Source organism: Bison bison, unplaced genomic scaffold, assembly GCF_000754665.1.
Source record: "Bison bison bison isolate TAMUID 2011002044 unplaced genomic scaffold, Bison_UMD1.0 scf7180017864472, whole genome shotgun sequence".
Classification (NCBI taxonomy): domain Eukaryota; kingdom Metazoa; phylum Chordata; class Mammalia; order Artiodactyla; family Bovidae; genus Bison; species Bison bison.
The window spans coordinates 12,957,015-12,976,764 of NW_011495033.1; the positions used below are offsets into that span (position 1 = coordinate 12,957,015).

Below are 19,750 nucleotides of genomic sequence, written 5' to 3' on the forward strand. Positions count from 1 at the left end.
ATGAATAGGTAAATAAAATGTGGTATATGCCTAAATAGAATATTATTTGGCAATAAAAATGAATTAAGTACTAACACATGCTACAACCTGGATGAACCCTGAAAAATTATGCTAAGAAAAAGAAGTCAATCACAAAAGACCATATAGTGTATAATATTATTTATATGGAGTATATAAGAGGCAAATCTACAAAGACAGAAAGTAGACTGGTCATTGCCCAGTGCAAGGAGCGGGTGGTTGGAGGAAAACGGGAGTGATTGCTAATAACTACAGATTTTGGGGATGATGAAAATGTCCTAAAACTGATTGTAGTGATGGCTACACAAGTCTGTGCTAACTAAAAACACCATTCAGTTGTTCACTTCAAATGGATGAACTGTATGATATGCCAAAGTTGCTTAAAGATGAGTGATCATGCAGTGGTGTAATGATGGGGCTGGGGCAATTTTTACTTCTATTTATCTATATTATTTAGATTAACTTTCTTTTCAGAAAGTATGTATTTTTTTATAATTAGAACAGAGCTTTTCCTGTTTTGAAAAAAATAAACATTGCCATTAAATTACAGACTCTTAATACCTTCTAACAAATATTTCAACACCTTGGACTTCTGGACATCTACTACATGCCAGGTACTATTTTAGGTATTTGGATATAACAAAACAGACAAAAATCATTTCTTGTACACAGAACTTGCACAGAGTGAACCTAATGGAGTGAGAGATAATATTTAATATACTATACAATATGTTTAGAAGGTAATAAGCAAACACTAGGGGGAGAAAGCAAAAGCAGCAGGATGGGGAAGATGAAGAGTGGTTTGCAATTTTACACTAAGATGATTTCTGACAAAAGTAAAGAGATAAGAGGGTTACTCATGTAAATACCTGGAAGAACAGTGTCCCAAGCAGAGGAAAACAATTGGGGCAAAGGTACTAATATATTAAATCAGAGCTTGCTACTATTTAATGAAGCTGTTATAATTTAATGAAAAAGTACTCCATGATTGAAAATTTAGGTTTTATAGCATGATTACATTGAAATTTTAAACTGAAATATAAAGATATTTCTTTTTTGTTTTGAATTATTTTCTCAATGTAAGTTCTTAGGATAAAATTCATCTTTATGGCTGCAAAGTTATCTGTTTATATCAATGTTTATTGTTATTAAAAAAAAGTGCTCATTAGGTAAACAACCCAGTATTTGTCACTTGTTGCTGTTGTTCAGTCGCTCAGTCATGTCCGACTCTTTGTAGCCCCATGGACTGCAGCACGCCAGGCTTCCCTGTCCTTCACGATCTCCCGGAGTTTGCTCAAACTCATGTCCATTGATTTAGTGATGCCATCCAACCACCTCATCCTCTGTCACCCCCTTCACCTCCTGCCTTCAATCTTTCTCAGCATCAGGGTCTTTTCCAATGAGTCAGCTCTTTGTATTAGGTGGCGAAAGTACTGGAGCTTCAGCATCAGTCCTTCCAATTAATACTTACAGTTAATTTACTTCAGGACTGACTGATTAGATCTCCTTGCTGTTCAAGAGACTCACAACAGTCTTCTCCAGCACCACCATTCAAAAGCATCAGTTCTTCAGCACTCAGCCTTCTTTACGGTCAAACTTTCACATGCATACATGACTACTAGAAAAAACCGTACCTTTGATTATATGGACTTTTGTCAACAAAGTGGTATTCTGCTTTTTAATACGCTGTCTAGGCTGGTCATAGCTTGTCTTCCAAGGAGCAAGTGTCTTTTAATTCCATGGTTGCAATAATCATCTAGAGATTTTGGAGCCCAAGAAAATATTCTGTCACAGTTTCCCCATCTATTTGCCATGAAGTGAGGGGACCGAATGCCATGATCTTCGTTTTTTGAATGTTGTGTTTTAAGCCAGCAAACTCTCCTCTATCACCTTCATCAAGAGGCTCTTTAGTTCCTCCTTCACTTTCTGCCATAAGGGTGGTGTCATCTGCTTATCTGAGACTGATAGTTCTCCCAGCAATCTTGATTTCAGCTTGTGTTTCACCCAGCCTGGGATTTTGCATGATGTACTCTGCATATATTTCTGTTTCTACTTTATTGACTATGCCAAAGCCTTTGACTGTGTGGATCACAATAAACTGGAAAATTCTGAAAGAGATTAGAGTACAAGACTACCTGACCTGCCTCTTGAGAAACCTGTATGTAGGTCAGGAAGCAACAGTTAGAACTGGACATGGAACAACAGACTGGTTCCAAATACGGAAAGGAGTACGTCAAGGCTGTATACTGTCACCCTGTGTATTTAACTTATATGCAGAGTACATCATGAGAAACGCTGGACTGGAGGAAGCACAGGCTGGAATCAAGATTGCCAGGAGAAATAATACCTCAGATATGCAGATGACACCACTCTTATGGCAGAAAGTGAAGAAGTAGTAAAGAGCTTCTTGATGAAGGTGAAGAGAGTGAAAAAGTTGGCTTAAAGCTAAACATTCAGAAAACAAAGATCATGGCATCTGGTCCCATCACTTCATGACAAATAGATGGGCAACAGTGGAAACCGTGGCTGACTTTATTTTTTGGCGCTCCAACACCACTGCAGATGGTGATTGTAGCCATGAAATTAAAAGACATGTACTCCTTGGAAGCAAAGTTATGACCAACCTAGACAGCATATTGAAAAGCAGACATTACTTTGCCAACAAAGGTCTGTCTAGTCAAGGCTATGGTTTTTCCAGTGGTCATGTATGGATGTGAGAGTTGGACTATAAAGAAAGCTGAGCACCAAATAATTGATGCTTTTGAACTGCAGTGTTAGAGAAGACTCTTGAGAGTCCCTTGGACTCCAAGGAGATCTAACCAGTCCATCCTAAAGGAAATCAGTCCTGAACATTCATTGAAGGACTGATGCTGAAGCTGAAACTCCAATATTTTGGCCACCTGATGTAAAGAGCTGACCCATTGGAAAAGACCCTGATGCTGGGAAAGATTGAGGGCAGGAGGAGAAGGGGACGACAGAGGATGAGATGGCTGGATGGCATCACCAACTCAATGTATATGGGTTTGGGTAAACTCTGGGAGTTGGTGATGGACAGGGAGGCCTGGCATGCTGCGGTTCATGGGGTTGCAAAGAGTCGGACATGACTGAGCGAATGAACTGAACTCGGCATATAAGTTAAACAAGCAGGGTGACAATATATAGCCTTGACGTACTCCTTTCCCAATTTGGAACCAGTCTGTTGTTCCGTGTCCAATTCTAAACTGTTGCTTCTTGACTTGCACACAGGTTTCTCAGGAGGCAGGTAAGGTAGTCTGGTATTCCCATCTCTTGAAGAATTTTCCAGTTTGTTGTGATCCACACAGTCAAAGGCTTTAGTGTAGTCAATGAAGCAGATGTTTTTCTGGAATTCTCTTGCTTTTTCTATGATCCCGCGGATGTTGGTAATTTGATCTCTGGTCCTCTGCCTTTGCTAAATCCAGCTTGTACATGTGGAAGTTCTCGGTTCATGTACTGTTGAAGCCTAGCTTAAAAGATTTTGAGCATTACCTTGCATTTTCTATTGCTTGGCAAATAAGTGCTTTTTTCTTTTTTTGAGGTATAACTGACATAATATTAGTTTCAGGTGTACAAAATGATGATGCATATGTATTGCAAAATGATCACCACAGTAAGTCCAGCTAACATCCACCACCAAATACAGCTGTAAATTTTTTTTTCTTGTGATGAGACCCTTCATCAAAAGAAGATGAGTTGGTTCTTAAAAACAAATAGTAAAACAAAATACCACTAATGCTACTCTTGCTATTATTACTACTGTTACTACTACAAATATCTGAATTCTTATTTTGTGCCAAGCATTCTATTTTATATGGTCTCTGTTTATTCGTATTAGCTCATTTGATTCTCTTAACATTGTATGAGGTAAATACTATCACTGACTATTTCCAGATACTGAGACAGAGATGAAATAATTTGCCCAAGGTCATAGATTATAGTGATGGAGCCACATTTCAAACCCAAGTAGTCAGTTCCATGGCCTATGTTCTTAATTACTACTTTAAAAATCTATGTATTAAATCTGTATCTATATGTACATTAAATCCACCACTATAGATTTTTAAAAATAAATCTATGACATTTATTTATACTTCTTTAAAAATTTGATCCTTGAGTATAGTGAGTTTGATGAACCATCAAACTAGATCATGAACAAAATTTAACCACTGGTTCATGCACAGCCCTATCTTATTCACACATTTTCTTTAATGATAATACTATGAACAACTATGATCTCACAGACCAAGAAGTAAAGCTGAGGGATATAATTCTATCCCTCAACTTTTAAGAATTAACTACTATCCTGAATTCTAGCTGCATCTGAAAAATACATTTAGTTTTGCCTGTTTTACACTATAAAAAAAAAAAAAAATCTCATACAAAATCTTCTGGGACTTGATTCCTCTCCCTCCCCTCATTACTTCTAGTAAGACTCATCTATTATAATAGTTTTATTCATTTTCAGAGCTTATGTAAGATTCCCTCTGTACTGTTATATCTTAATTATTATCCATTCTCTTGTCAATGGGCATTTAGAGTATTTTCATCTCAAACTTTTACTGCAGTTTTAGTAACAGACTTTAGTTTACTTACAGATTCCAAGCAGTCTATAAGTAATTTAAATATAGGATATCTTCCTATCTCCCAGAATACCAAGCACATTGTTTTGCACATGTGTCAAAAAATGACTGATTAGCAAATGACATAAGGGACTAAATCAGAGTTATTAAATGGCACCTATCACCTAAGAATATAAATTCTTAACAAAAACACATGAAAGACAGCTAGAAGATAGGTAGGTTTTAGGTAGGTTTCAGGAAAGACTAACTTCCTGTGTAATTACCAAAAGTGGTATACTGACACACCATTTTAAAAGTATGAATCTCCTAGTGGCTACATCTGGGGAAAAAAAGAAAAAAAAAAACACCTTATTGCTAACTTTAATAATGGCAGCTTATACAAATTCATTACTTAACTGTGTGATAAGTATTATGTTAAGCAACTCAAATGGATTAACTCGATAACTATATATAAATATTTGATATCAATGATCATTCTCTCTTTCAAACATTTCCTATACTTGGCTTCCAGTATACCATACTTCCTTGGTTTTCTTCCTACCTCCTTAATTTCCTACTCTGGACCCTCCTCTTCTTTCCCCTCTCTAAATGTGAGTCCTACCCTTAGACTTCTTAGACTTCTCTACCTGCAGTCACTCTCTAGGCTGTCCTATGCAGCTCCACAGTCTAAAACACTGACAGGGGCCATGTAGGTGTCACATGCTCAGTCATGTCCCAATCCTTTGAGACTCCACGGAGGAGGGGTTGCGACCCCCTAACGGGCTCCTCTGTCCATGGAATTTTCCAGGCATGAATACTAGAGTGGCTTGCAATTTCCTCCTCCAAGGGATCTTCCCAATCCAGGGACTGAACCCACATCTCTTATGTCTCCTGCATTGCAGGTAGATTCTTTACCCACTGAGCTATCACTGGGAAGCCCCAAAACACTGCTAACACACTCACAAATTTTTTAATCTCTAGCCCCAACCACTCCTCTCAATTTAAAACTTGTATTTCCAAATATGCATTTGGATAAGTAAGGATCATCTTACTTCTTTGCTCAAAACTGTCCAAGTCATCTCGGAATAAACCATAAAGGCCACAGTTAAACATGGTCCATAAGACTCCACATGACAGTGGTGCTCAGCCATCTCTTAGACTTCCAACTGCTACCAGTCCCCCCATCACCCAACTCAACCCAACAACAGTGCCTCTTTCCTGTGTCTCAAACATTAAGCACATTACTCATGGTCTTTGCACTGTCTGAAAACACTTCTCTCGTTTAGCCACACAGCTTACACTCCCCCACTCTAGGTCTTTGCTCAAATGCTGTCCCTCAGTAATATCTTCTCTAAACATACCTCTAAAGTAACACATTTCTGTCCTGTCTTTTTCTACTTCTTTCCCTGCTTCTCCTTCAAAGCAGTTGTCACTATCTGATACCATATAATTACTTTCATTTAAATTTGTTATTTTGAGTCTTATAGGCTCAGAAAGGGCAGGAAATACGTTTGCTTTAATATTGTAGTTTATAAAAGAACAGTCCCTGGCATATACTAGTTGCTCAATAAATATTTAATGAGTGAAAGAATCCTAACAAAGCAGACAACCAACAATTTTCTGCTAATTAACATGTGCAAAGTACCTTTTATACTCCTACACAAGTACATAATTACAGATTTATAATAACCATACTTTTGTTGCTGAAATTAAACTAAACTACTCGGAAGTCCTTCCTTTAAAGGTGTCATTCTTGAAGGAGTTTTAAGTGCAAATTTAAGTGTCTCTATCAGCTAAATGGGAAACTGTCTTTATTACCTTTTCTTAAGAAAGAAACGTCATACAACTAAAACACAATAGAGAGAAAAACTACTTCATTAGCATACTTACCATTTCTTTTGGACCAGGGGTGTAAGCATGAACTTTTCACAAGTGCTTCATCAACTTTGCCTCCTGACATGTTATCCATGAACTGACGCCCATGTTCTAATGCAAGGTAGCAGTCATTGCAACAGTCCCGCTCTTCAACACGTACCCAATTGTTAGTTACACCAATTTTGGGAAAGGGATCTTGGTCTGCAGCTCCGAAAGGTGAAAATAAATTAGTGCACTGATCTTGTAGCAATAGTATCAATTCATCAGGCAATTTTTCGGATTCCTTTAGTCCTCCATTAACATGTTCAGCAGAAGTGGCCCTGAGAGCTTCAAAACGTTTTTCTGCTTCTTTGCCACATTCTGTGTTGCGTCCTATGATATCTAGTTCATCTTCTAGAAATAATCCTGAATTGTTGCCAAACTTCCTGTTCATGACAGCACTGAAGCCACAAGTACACCTATACTGTGCTTCCTGTGTTGGGTCTGGAATGTAAACTCCAACATCGGCACCCTTGATATTCATGTTGCAAACACAGATACAGCAACTATCAAAGTTACAGTCTTTAAACAAATTCATAACTGATTCTGAAAGAATGAGGTTTACATAAAGACTGTGTGCTTCAGGGATGGAAGGAACAGTTGCAGGTTCAACAGAATTAAGGGGTCTGCAGGTGGATGGGGTGGAGGCTGGTGAATATAAGTCTGAATTTTCATATTTGACTGAACCTTGAGCGCTAGCCGGTCCACCAGCTCCACGAGGAGTCCTTGGAGTCCTTGGGGTCCTTGGAGTTGGAAACCTAGGGGTAGACGGAGAAGGAAGAATTCCTGCTCCACTGTTACTAGGAGGTGCACTGCTAGGAGGCATCCCAAAGGAAGTATGAGTCTGAGGTGTATAAGCAGGGCCATATTCTTGATCCATAGTACTTCCATCACTAGCGTCATCAGGGGAAAAGAAAATAAAAAAACATACATAAAGGAACATATTAGTAATGTGAAATACAACTAAAAATGTCCCAAATATTTCTCAGTAACACTGAAAATTATGAAAACACAATTGGTTCAAAAATTGTTAAGTACAATTAAAATATATGTTTGGTTAATATATCCACTCCAGGTGATTGTTGTGTGGTGAAATCCAACTAATTAGTTCTATGATAAATACAATTTGTATACATTGTTCCACATCTATATATCCATGATTACTATCTCTACAGTTCTTGTACTAGAAATACTCATACTTCATCGATTCTAAGACGCCATTAATTGTTTAAAAAAAAAAAACCTGATTTTAGAGATCTTTATGGGTAGAAAAGGACAGTGGCAATTTTAAGATGTTACCAATTATAAGACACCCCAATTTCAGAGATACTTAAATATAAAAAGTGTGTGAAATATGGCAAATATACAAATAAGTGTGATTAGAATTTTAGACCAAAACAAAAGATGCTTCCAAATACTAAGTTTTCTCATCTTTTGTGTTCCAATACTTTAACAGTACCAAACACCATTAGCAGCTATTAATCAGAAGATAATTTTTAAAAATTTTCAAAAACCAGTATCTTTTTCCAGATGCCAATATATTAGGTGTTAATTATTAAAAAAAAATTAAAGCTACACAAGTATTCATATTCTATATCAATAATATAAATTTAAATCATACCCCTCTTTGATGAATGGCATTGTAGGCCCTGAAGAAAGCAATTCTAACTTTCCAACAGTCCAGCTCTGACGGTAAATACACTCTTCTGGCAATTTGATAGGAGGCAGACACTGGCTTGGTAGAGTTTTTAGAGGTGCAAACATGGAACATCCCACTAGAACCTGACAATTTTCAGGCTTATACACATAAGAAAAATCCTATAATATAAAAACATCATTTTCAGCATCTTGTCTTTCAAGGGGAAAAAACAAAGTAACTCTAACCTTTTTCCCTTTTTCAAACAGAATAATAAAATGTAAATATAATTCTACTCTTTCATTATGAAAGGATTTTTGAATATAGCAGTAAACCAATTCTATATAAAATATAGAAGTGAATTATTTTTCTAGAAAAATAAAATACTTACTTTAATTTCAGAAGGTTTTGGGCTACAGAATCCTTCATCAACCTCAATTTTGAACTGTGCTCCAATACCAGAACTATTTCCTTCTAGAACAGTTCCTCCAGGTGTTGTATCCATACTACCATATTCTTTATTATTCATATTCATTGGGGAAAATCCCATAATATGTTGTTCCAATGATGGTGGTGTAGGATACATTTTATGAAGATCTGCAGTACCTATATTTAATAAAACACACATTTTAACATAAGACTAAAAAGAAGTTATTTTGTGTATAAAAGAAAGGGATGGGAAACATTATTGAGATTAAAAGTTTGCAGATATATCTGGAATACAGATTTGGTAAGCTTACTTATGCAAGATAATGGGTCCAGATTTCCTGTCTTTGATTCCTTGCAGCTGGATTTATCATCTGATCCATTCGCCGATTTTTTAGATCCAGGCTATTAAAAAAACACACACACACACATACATACATATTTCTCTGAAATTTAAATCCAGTGTGATCAAGATAGTAATCATTTGTATGTAACTTGAAAGTAGAGCCCATTTGTGTCGCAGCCAAATATCTACTAGATGCAATTTAAAGACATAAAAAAACTTTAGGTATCAATAATCCAGATTAGTTTCTCTAATGATTATAATAATACTCCAAATTAACAGAGAGGAAAAAGTTCCTTCATAAAAACAACCATTACTTTCAAAACACATTAAAACCTATTAAAATAACAAAAAAATAGTAAGAAAACTTACAGAATTTGGGAACTGCCTCTTAGTAAAAGATACTTATAAAGCATCTGTCTCTTTAAATAAAAGACATTAAAGATTCCTATATAATCAATAACCTCTCCAAATTCCTTTTACATTTTTATCTTTCCTAATAATCTTCTTGCCCCTACAAATATACTACAAAAGATTAAACTAAGCAAAACTCCAGAAAGGTCTTGTACGACAAAGCAACAGTATCCCTAACTAAAGGCAAATTTTAATACACTGAACAAAACAAGTCTTAAAATCTCCAATCAGTCATCAGTGTTGTTAGAGCTGACAATCTGGTTCCTAAAACAAAGTGGCTAACAGGATACAAGGAACCAAACTGTCAGCTCTAACAACACTGACACATGAACAGCAGCAGGGAGAAAGTACAAAAGTATGAGTATTCAGGGACTGTCGTTTAGTCTCTAAGTCATGTCCGACTCTTTGCGACTGCATGGACTGCAGCCTGCCAGGTTCTCTATTCATAGGGTTTCCCACGCAAGAATACTGGAGGGGGCTGTCATTTCCTTCTCTAGGGGATCTTCCCGACCCAGGGATCAAACCCATGTCTCCTGAATTGGCAGGCAGATTCTTTACTGCTGAGCCACCAGGGAAGCCCTGTTTTCAGGCATATATTTACCTAAAATACACTATATTGTGGGATGTGGAGTAGAAGTTTATGTATAGTGATCCCTGCATTATATCACTTAATTGAAGAGACCAAATGTACAATAGAAGTCTCCAAGCTACCTTTATACAGATGAAAAAGGAATTCCCTTTTATAATGCAATACTCGATTCATTAATTTCTCAGAGATTTCACATTCTGAGTGATAGTCGCTCAGTCATGTCTGACTCTTGGCGACCCCATGGACTGTAGCCTGCCAGGCTTTGTCTATGGAATTCTCCAGGCAAGAATACTGGAGTGGGTTGCCATTTCACATTCTAGGGACTCTCATTTTAAGCTTTAATTTCTTGTATCTTCACCTTTCTCTGCAAATGGGTGTTAAAGATTAAATATTACTTTTTCTTCCTCTTTCACTACGATAGTATATAGATGTCTTATAATAATGACTGTGGTACCAAACAGAGAAGGCAATGGCACCCCACTCCAGTACTCTTGCCTAGAAAATCCCATGGACGGAGGAGTCTGGTGGGCTGCAGTCCATGGGGTCGCTAGAGTCGGACACGACTGAGCGACTTCACTTTCATTCTTCACTTTCATGCATTGGAGAAGGAAATGGCAACCCACTCCAGTGTTCTTGCCTGGAGAATCCCAGGGACGGGGAAGCCTGGTGGGCTGCCGTCTATGGGGTCGCACAGAGTCGGACACGACTGAAGCGACTTAGCAGCAGCAGCAGTGGTACCAAACAAATTCCTGAATAAATTGACAAGGCATATAACTTCAATGTTAATTATTTATTCTCTGATTGAGTCAATTCTTGGGTCATTTCTAAAATTACAGGATCAAAGATTAGGTAACTAATTCTGCTTTCTAAGGACTGCAGAAAAGGAACATATGACCGAGATCGAATTAAGCTTAATTATACATGTCCTTCAAACATAAAAAATAAAGGAAAAAAAAACCCTTAAAGTTTTTAGGTGACATTATATATGGAATGCTTAGGGAACTCTCTGGTGGTCCAGTGGTTAGGACTCTGCACTTTCACTACCAAGGGCCTGGGTTCAATCCCTGGTTGAGGAACCAAGATCCTGCAAGCACCACAGTGGAGCAAAAAAAACCCACCACCACCTGAAACATGAGGTTAAAAAAAGGATACCAATTACAGAAATTTTATTTCAAAACATTTCCTATTGTTCAGGGCTAAAACATAAAATTCAAGTCACATATCACTTCTAAAGAAAAACTTTTATAAAATCAAGGAAAATAAATTATAATTGTAATCATTAATAAGGATACTTACTGTCAGTTCATCTTCATCAGAATTAAAAAGATTATCAAGGTCAGTATAAGAGACAGCCAGGTCTGAGTCATAAATCAAACTGGTTGATGGAGGTCGGGCATGACCAGCAGGGCGGGGAGCATCTACATATGGCAATTAGAAAAACAAAATAAAAAATTCTACTACTGACCAAGTAAGTATTATTCTATTTATTTAAGCTAGACATGTACATTTACATTTATAAGGCTATTATGCAATAAGAAATTCTGATTTGTTTAAAATCCATAGATTTTTTTTCATAGAAATAAAAATTGTAAATATATGGTGATATCTTTCCAAGGAAGCTCACCATATATAGGAAGCTCAGGTTATATAATCCATAACATAGCTAAGTAACCTACATTAATAATGCATCAAATAAAACTGTAAGGACAATAGAATTAAACAGACATTTTTAGTTTCCCTATCTTTCTGAAACATAAAGGAAGCACAGAATAATTAAGCTATCTAGTTATGTCAGAGAGACTATTTTAATTTGAATTCCAATTCCAGCACTAACAGTATGACAAGAATTAAATGTGAGAGAATGCATTAATGGATAAATCACTTTTGCCCAGTGCAGGAACTTAAGTACTCACTTAAGTACCTCTTAGTTAAGTTTCATTTCAGTTCTAAAATTTTATTTTCCTTTTTGCTTTTCTCCCCAGTTTTAGTGAAAAATATGACTACTTTAGAAAAAATAAACATACAAAGGATAGTTATATTCCACCTGCATTCCCACACAAGGAAAAAAAAGCAGTTGGTGTATAAACCTTCCAAAGCATCCTTAGGATGGTTAAACAACTTGAAACAACCCTCTCTTTCAGGAAGATTAAGGTCACTTTCCAAGTGCCTTTGCAAATCCATCCTAAAGATTCACTAAAGCAGTAGTTCTGAAATTTTAGTGTGTAAAAGTCATCTGGAATACTTATTAGACACCAAGATTCCCAAGTTTCACTTCAAAAGATGTTCAGCGTCAGATGGTCCACATTTTGAAAAAGCCACACTACAGGCACAATTACACAGTCCCTTTATCCTAAGGTAGGTAAACAGATTAAAAAACCTCAATAGTTAACTCACCAAGATACTTAGAACCACTGACCATTAAATTTATTTCACGAAAGACCATCATCTCTTCCTTATTTAGATGGACGTTTTTTCCTACTTCGTTTTTGGCTACAGAGTCTGATGGATCCTCCCTTATTTATTCCAAATGCTAAAACAAAACTGTCCTTCATAGACACATACCAAAGAACAATTTCTTTTGCCTCCATCAAAAGTTAAACAGATCTTGTAAAAGAAACAATACAACCCATCTCTCTTTTCTACTTACAAGGAGGACAAAACAGACACTTTCAAAGTGGAGTCTTCAGTGTACCTCCAGTGCTGAAAACAGTGCTAGAAAACTGTCAATATTAAGGACCTCAGCAATAACTGTTCTAACTTGGGGGGAGGGGGAGAAAAGGACAACCAAATTACAGTAAAGTCTAATTCATAAACTGAGTTTTCATAACTGAGAGGGATCTTAGGTAATGATCTTATCCTATCTCCTTCTTTTACAGATAAGGGAGTTATTTTTATTTGTTAAACACAGGAAAGAAGCTCCACAATTCAAAACAGAATTTCTATCACCTGAGCCTCCTTCTCCTTAAAATCCATCATTTAAAGATTAGTCCCTTTCTATGAGACATGAATTATGCAAAAAGGAATACTAAAAGTCCAAGAATATCAGATTACTTTAAAGTAACAATCCTGGAATGCAGTATTTTGACAGGAAAATAAAAGTTTTACCTTGCTTGATAGAGGGACTAAATAATGACATAGCATCTTCTTCATGTGATAACACTGTAACACTAGATGGCCCATCTTCTACCTGCATACAATATTACATATTAGATTGAAATACATATTTTACCAATAATAAAATATACCAATTATTGAGTAGCTATGTATTGATCCAAACAGTCCATCCTAAAGGAAATCAGTTCTGAATACTCACAGGAAGGACTGATGCTGAAGCTGAAACTCCAATACTTTGGCCACCTGATGCAAAGATCTGACTCATTTAAAAAGACCCTGATGCCAGAAAGATTGAAGGTGGGAGGAGAAGGGGACAACAGAGGATGAGATGGTTGAATGGCATCACCGACTCGATGGACATGAATTTGAGTAAGCTCTGGGAGTTGGTGATGGACAGGGAGGCCTGGCATGCTGCAGTCCATGGGGTCACAAAGAGTCGGACACAAATGAGCGACTGAACTGAACTGATATACTGATCATTCTGCTGGGTGTTCTACAGACATTATCAATAACTCTCACAACTAACCTACAGGATAAGTAAGTATGTTCACCTTACAGATGAAAAATACTTCTATAGATAACACAGGAAATACAACTGATATGTAGTGGAGCTGGGATTTCAAACTAAATCTGTCAAGTTTCAAAGTCCACGTTCTTTCTACAAAATCTATTACCTTCCCAGCTACTTGTTTTCATATTTACAAAAGAACAAAATGTCAAGTACCTGGCACACAAAAAGGCTAAGCAAAACTTTGTGAAATGAATTCTTTGAATTAAACATATGACTGGGTACTTTTTGTAATTTTATAGCCTTCAATTTCCAATTCTGTGTTTAAGGCAAAACTCTTCTCTAGCAGAGTTATCTTGTACTTAACAGATCCTCAAATATTTGATTTAAAAAAATTTTAAAAACACTTTATTAACATAAGCTTACTTCTTGGGTCACATATTCAAAATATCAATCACTGTATTTTATAAACACAGTGATGTGTATTTTACTGCATTTTTGAAAACTGTTAATTCACTTACAGCATAGTTTAACTCAAAATCAAAGCAGTTCATCTACCTAAGCGTTCTGATTTCAATATAACAGAAATTAATGTCCTTTTTCTCTAATCTCAAAACTTTTATAATAAAGATCTATTCATTATCATCAGAGACCAGTAATAATTTCAAATCCATATAAGCTCTTAAATTTTGTGCAATGTGCCTGATTAATCTATTTTTAAGAAATGTTTTTCTAAGTTAATGATGAATCAATCTTTTTTTAAAATGAGAATTGTGGTACCATATGCAGAGCTACAAAACATTAGTGACACTTTGGTGTACTTTCTGTTACTCACCTTGTGTTTTTTTCCAGCTTCTCTTTCATTATTTTGTCTATCTTTCTTATCAGGAAAAAGGAATTCCTCATCTCCTTCAACGAATGCATATGGATCAATTTTAGGTTCTTGTTCTGAATCAGATGCTATTGCTGAAAGATACTGATTTTTAATTTGATATTGCTGCACTAATTCATCAGAAACTTTTAAAGGTTTCTTACATTGCACCATTAACCTGCATCAAAAAACAAAATTAGAAAAATTAATTATATTCTCCATAAAAGCATAAAAATTTCTAAAGTGACTATCACAAAATTTTCAGATTTTCTTAAAAAAAAAAAAATTATTTAGAGATGATCTAACTTGCAATCCTCCATTTTACAAATGAAGAAACTGAGGCGTAGAAAGGTTATGTGATTTACTGAAGTCTCAAATTCAGCAACAATGAAATAGAGCTAAAATCCTGGTCTCAGTCTTTCACCCAAATGTGTTGTCTTTTGGTAATCCACTCCATTCCCAAATACTCAAGTGCATTACCCTGTACAAATTCAATCACTTGAAAGGGATTCATATCTAAACTGCTTCAGCACAGGAACTCTCAAAATTTGCACTAAACAGTGAGACTACTGAACTTTTATACAATTTATACCTTTATATAATACCTTTATAATAATTTATATCTACTTCTACAGTTTATACCTTCACACCTTTATACAATGAAAGTGATTATCCTTTTCCTACTGCCATGAGTGGATATACTTTAAGTTTAAAAAGTTTAAGAGGCTGATTTGTATTTCATGAAAATAACAATTTGTCAACTGTAAATAATTCTAGCAAAACTTTTATAATGTCAAGTGGAGTTTCAGCACAAGTTATCTCAGAGGTTTTTACTAATCACATTGGAAAATAAGTTATTAGTCTTCTGGTTCCACTTCATGAATGATAAAAGTACCTCTATACTCTCCTAAAATATCCAATAAAATGACAAAGGACAACAGAACAGCCAAGAAGACAACACTGAATTTAGAAAGATGAACTACTAGAAACAGAGACCAGAAAAAAGTGAAATCTAAGGCTTAGCAAAAGAAGTCACAACAAACTGATCGCATCACAAAACCCTGGAAATGATCATCAGGACTTTTACATGTCTGAAGACCAAGGTGCTTGGTGAGTGTGAATAGAAAAATGATTCATTTTCGGTTTGTATGACACTTTTAGACTCCTAAATTCATTTTCTCTATGGCTCGCAAAGCTGAGATTCCCACACTACTGTAACAATGGCAGCCCGGCTTCTAGTCAGATAATGCTTAAAATCCTGCAATGACTATTTTACCCTGAGTAAAAAACAAAGTCCTTATAATATCCTACCAAAGCTTTCCATGATCTGTCTCCCCTTTTCCCTTCATCTTCTACTATTCTATTCCTCCCTCTCTCACTGTTCTTTCAAGGGCTTCCTTGATATTCCTCAACAGGTGAGACACACTCTTGACTGTTCTTTTTATCTGGAACTTTCTTCCTCCAAATATCTGCATGGTCAACTCCCTCACTTCCTTCAAGTCATGTCACCTATTTATGAGACTTTATTTAAAATAAATCCACTATCTCAACATTGATCCCCCTTATCTGGCTTTACTTTTCCCTCCATAGCATTTATCTCTTAATATACTATGTAATTTGCTTATGCTCATGGCTGTCTGTCACTCCACTAGACTATAAGCCTCTAAATGTCAGGGATTTTGTCTGTTTACTGAACTATCCCAAATGCCTAGAGTAGTGCCTGGGACATAGTAAGTGTTCAATAAATACTTGCTAAATTAATACATGAAATCTAAAAGCCACAGAGGATTGAGATACTGTGTTTGCATTAATAATTCTAAGGTACACTATGTTGTACTTTGAAGTAAATCATCTTTATTTGTCAGAAAATGATAACTACTGCTGCTCCTTGTCTGTCCTGGATATTAAGACAAAAAAATTATGAGAAATAAGGTTTGGAATCAATGAGGTATTTGCTAGTTTATAAACTATCTGAATGACAGAGCTACCACAGCTAGCTAATCTATTCACCAATGTCCAGCACTAGAAGCACTCTATACCCTATAAACTAAGGTTTGAAATAGAGGCAATCAAAAGAATAACTGACATTTTCTCACAATGCTATCAAATATGATATATGTCACTATAATCTCAATGTGCCTCAGATTTATCCTCAAACTGAAATCTCAAATATACAAAACCTTTTTCCATAGGAACACAGTGCTAACCCAACTGTCAATGGGGTATATGTTCTACAGTTTATCTATTAGAATGGTTCTGTTCTATAAATAAGCATTTATTTCTTAAGAGAAGTTTTCTATCTCACCATATTAGATGCTAAATGTTTCCTGAAATGTCTATCAGATACCAACATAAATCATTAAAATAGTATTTTTATCTACTTTGACATGCATTTTCTTATTTAATACTTAAAGTCATGAAACAGGAACCAGAGGGTGTGCTCTCTGACTTGGATGTGAAAATTATGTTGGAAGAAATGGTCAGATAGTGGCAGGGTTAGGGCAGGGAAGATTTTAAATATGCAAATACACATAACTATTCATAGGGGGAAAGTATAAGAACCTACCCCTCATCCCCAGTCACTAACCTGAAAGACTACTCTGTGTTGAGGTGAATAAAACAACTATTTTCATATTAAGTTGTCCTCTGGCAGAAGCAGAAAAACTGCCACACTGTTCACGTAAGTAGTTGTTAAGCTAGTGGGCAGTAACATTAAAAAGAAAAATCCTACTGCACAGGGCTCTTTTAGGAATAAAAATGAGTAAACCAAATGCAATACCTAAAGACAACTTTTTGTTATTTTATTGAAGGGTTCTCACAGCAAAGAACTGAAATGAAGTCAATGATATCAAGAGTATCAAGTCACAATAAATGAAAAATGTAAATTATTTACATTATACATCCTTCTGTATTTAAATCTGATAAAAGAAATAAAAACTGTGATTTTTTTTTTAAAGATAAGCCAGATTAAAAACTCAAGTTAGCATTTCATCACTATCCAATTATAAAGTATACAGACACTTTTGTGAACAGGAACAACACACCTCTCCTTTTCTAAAAGGAACTTTCACATAAAGCCAAATTGTTAACTACAGAGATAATTTCAGTCAGATATAAAAGTAAATACAGACAAACTGGAAACGAATGATTAGGTACAACCATGAACAGGAACCTTTGTAATGCCCAAAGCAAACCAAAATTACTTTTATTAATTAACTGTATCTCCTTCTTTCACTATGACAAAGCAGTACACTACCCTAAAAAGTATTTGTAGAGAATTTAACATGGCTTACAGCTTATGCTTTTATATCTTTATTCAAAAGAAATTCTTTCAGACAAGATGTAACAATATTTTAGAACTAGCAATTATAAAAAGAGGTAAGCTATAATTTAAGAATTGTTAATGAAGAAATTAATTTAATAAATCTCAAAAAAATTAATAGTACCTTTTCTAAAACCATCTCCAATATTCAGAACCAATCCTTAAACTGAGTCAAGCTAGCTGTCAAAAGTATAGCTGTATTGCATTAAAGTAAGATATCAAATAAGGAAGAAAAACAATCTTAAAAAGAAAAAAAAACTTAAAAGATTTAGAATACAGTAAATCAAAGCAAGTTTACTTCATCATAGACATCTTTCTATGAAACAAAGTAATTAAAATCTATCTTTTAGAGATCAAATAATGCATTATAATAACTATATACATACAATAAAAATCTGATATATCACTGATACAACATAAAAGCTAATTCTACTAATGGACATTATGGTTAAGATATCTTGATATATCCTTAATACTGACCAAGACTTCATGATAAGAACTATGCTCAAGTACAGTTCTTTGTTCAGGGTTTAGAAAGATTCCTTGTGAATCAGAATAGCAGATTATTTTAAGCTGTCACAAATTCTACTAAAACTAAACTCTTGAAAAAATATGTCAAAAAGCAACTGTAATGTTTCTTGGCAGAAATTTTGCTTTTTAAAAATATTTACAAGGTCTTAAGCTACTATTCTAAAATAGATGTTATCATTAACAAAGAAACTATAATCAGACACAAAAAGAAAATAAAGATATTTGTCAAAGATGTGTATATCTTGTGTGGGAGATACGCTAAGCTCCACCCAACCTCTCTCTCCTCCAATTAAATTCTAACAAATCAGAAAAGGAATTTTGCTTTAAAGTGGCTACTAAAAAATGCCTTGCTTGATGAAGCACAAGCTGGAATCAAGTTTGCCAGGAGAAAAATCAGTAACCTCAGATATGCAGATGATACCACCCTTAGGGCAGAAAGTGAAGAGGATCTAAAGAGCCTGTTGATGAAGGTGAAAGGGAGTGAAAAAAGGTGGCTTAAAAGTCAACATTCAAAAAACTAAGATCATGGCATCCCGTCCCATCACTTCATGGTAAATAGACAGGAAAACAATGGAAACAGTGACAGACTTTATTTTCCTGGGCGCCAAAATCACTGCAGATGGTGACTGCAGCCATGAAATTAAAAGATGCTTGCTCGGTGGAAGAAAAGCTATGAACAACCTAGGTAGTGTATTAAAAAGCAGAGACGTTTCTTTGCCAACAAAGGTCCATCTAGTCAAAGCTATGGTTTTTCCAGTAGTCATGTATGGATGTGAGAGTTGGATCGTAAAGAAAGCTGAGCGTCTAAGAATTGATGCTTCTGAACTGTGGTGTTGGAGAAGATTCTTGAGTCCTGTGGACTACAAGGAGATCCAACCAGTCAGTCCTAAAGTAATCAGTCCTGAATATTCATTGGAAGGACTGATGCTGAAGCTGAAACTCCAGTACTTTGGCCACCTGATGTGAAGAGCTGACTCACTGGAAAAGACCCTGATGCTGGGAAAGATTGGAGGCAGGAAGAGAAGGGGATGACAGAAGATGAGATGGTTGGATGGCATCACTGACTCGATGGACTTGAGTTTGAGCAAGCTCTGGGAGTTGGTGATGGACAGCGAGGCCTGGTGTGCTGCAGTTAGTGGGGTCACAAAGACTTGGACACCACTGAGCGACTGAACTGAACCGAGCTACTAAAAAATTTGGCATCAACTCCTGCACATGAAGCCTAAGAATAAAGGAAATGCTTAGAAATGATGAATTACTCTTCACAAGTGGCCATCACCAAATAAAACTGATTAGCAAAATAAAGAGTATGTCTTTCTTTTATCTACTTATTATTAATACCTATTACAACCCTTTAATACCAATCAGTGGAAAACTTCATTTATTTATGCCAAATGTAAACTGAATTGCCACTTAAACAAAAATAAAGGTCTAAATTTCTCCTTCATTATTTCCTAAAAAAGCATACATTTGTAAAAGTCAACTAG

At 35.6% G+C, this 19,750-nt stretch overlaps 1 protein-coding gene across 1 annotated transcript in view; it reads right to left on the bottom strand.

The window, feature by feature from the left end:
• MED13 (mediator complex subunit 13) overlaps positions 1-19,750 on the bottom strand; it is a gene marked incomplete at its 5' end in the record, with an annotated part of 95,304 nt that overhangs the window by 28,723 nt on the left and 46,831 nt on the right. Inside the window, 7 exons of the mRNA XM_010861716.1 lie at positions 6,486-7,402; positions 8,131-8,327; positions 8,537-8,751; positions 8,886-8,976; positions 11,214-11,335; positions 13,023-13,104; positions 14,375-14,588. Of these exons, the coding sequence (XP_010860018.1) occupies positions 6,486-7,402; positions 8,131-8,327; positions 8,537-8,751; positions 8,886-8,976; positions 11,214-11,335; positions 13,023-13,104; positions 14,375-14,588 (1,838 nt within the window). The remainder of the gene's footprint in view (positions 1-6,485; positions 7,403-8,130; positions 8,328-8,536; positions 8,752-8,885; positions 8,977-11,213; positions 11,336-13,022; positions 13,105-14,374; positions 14,589-19,750) is intronic.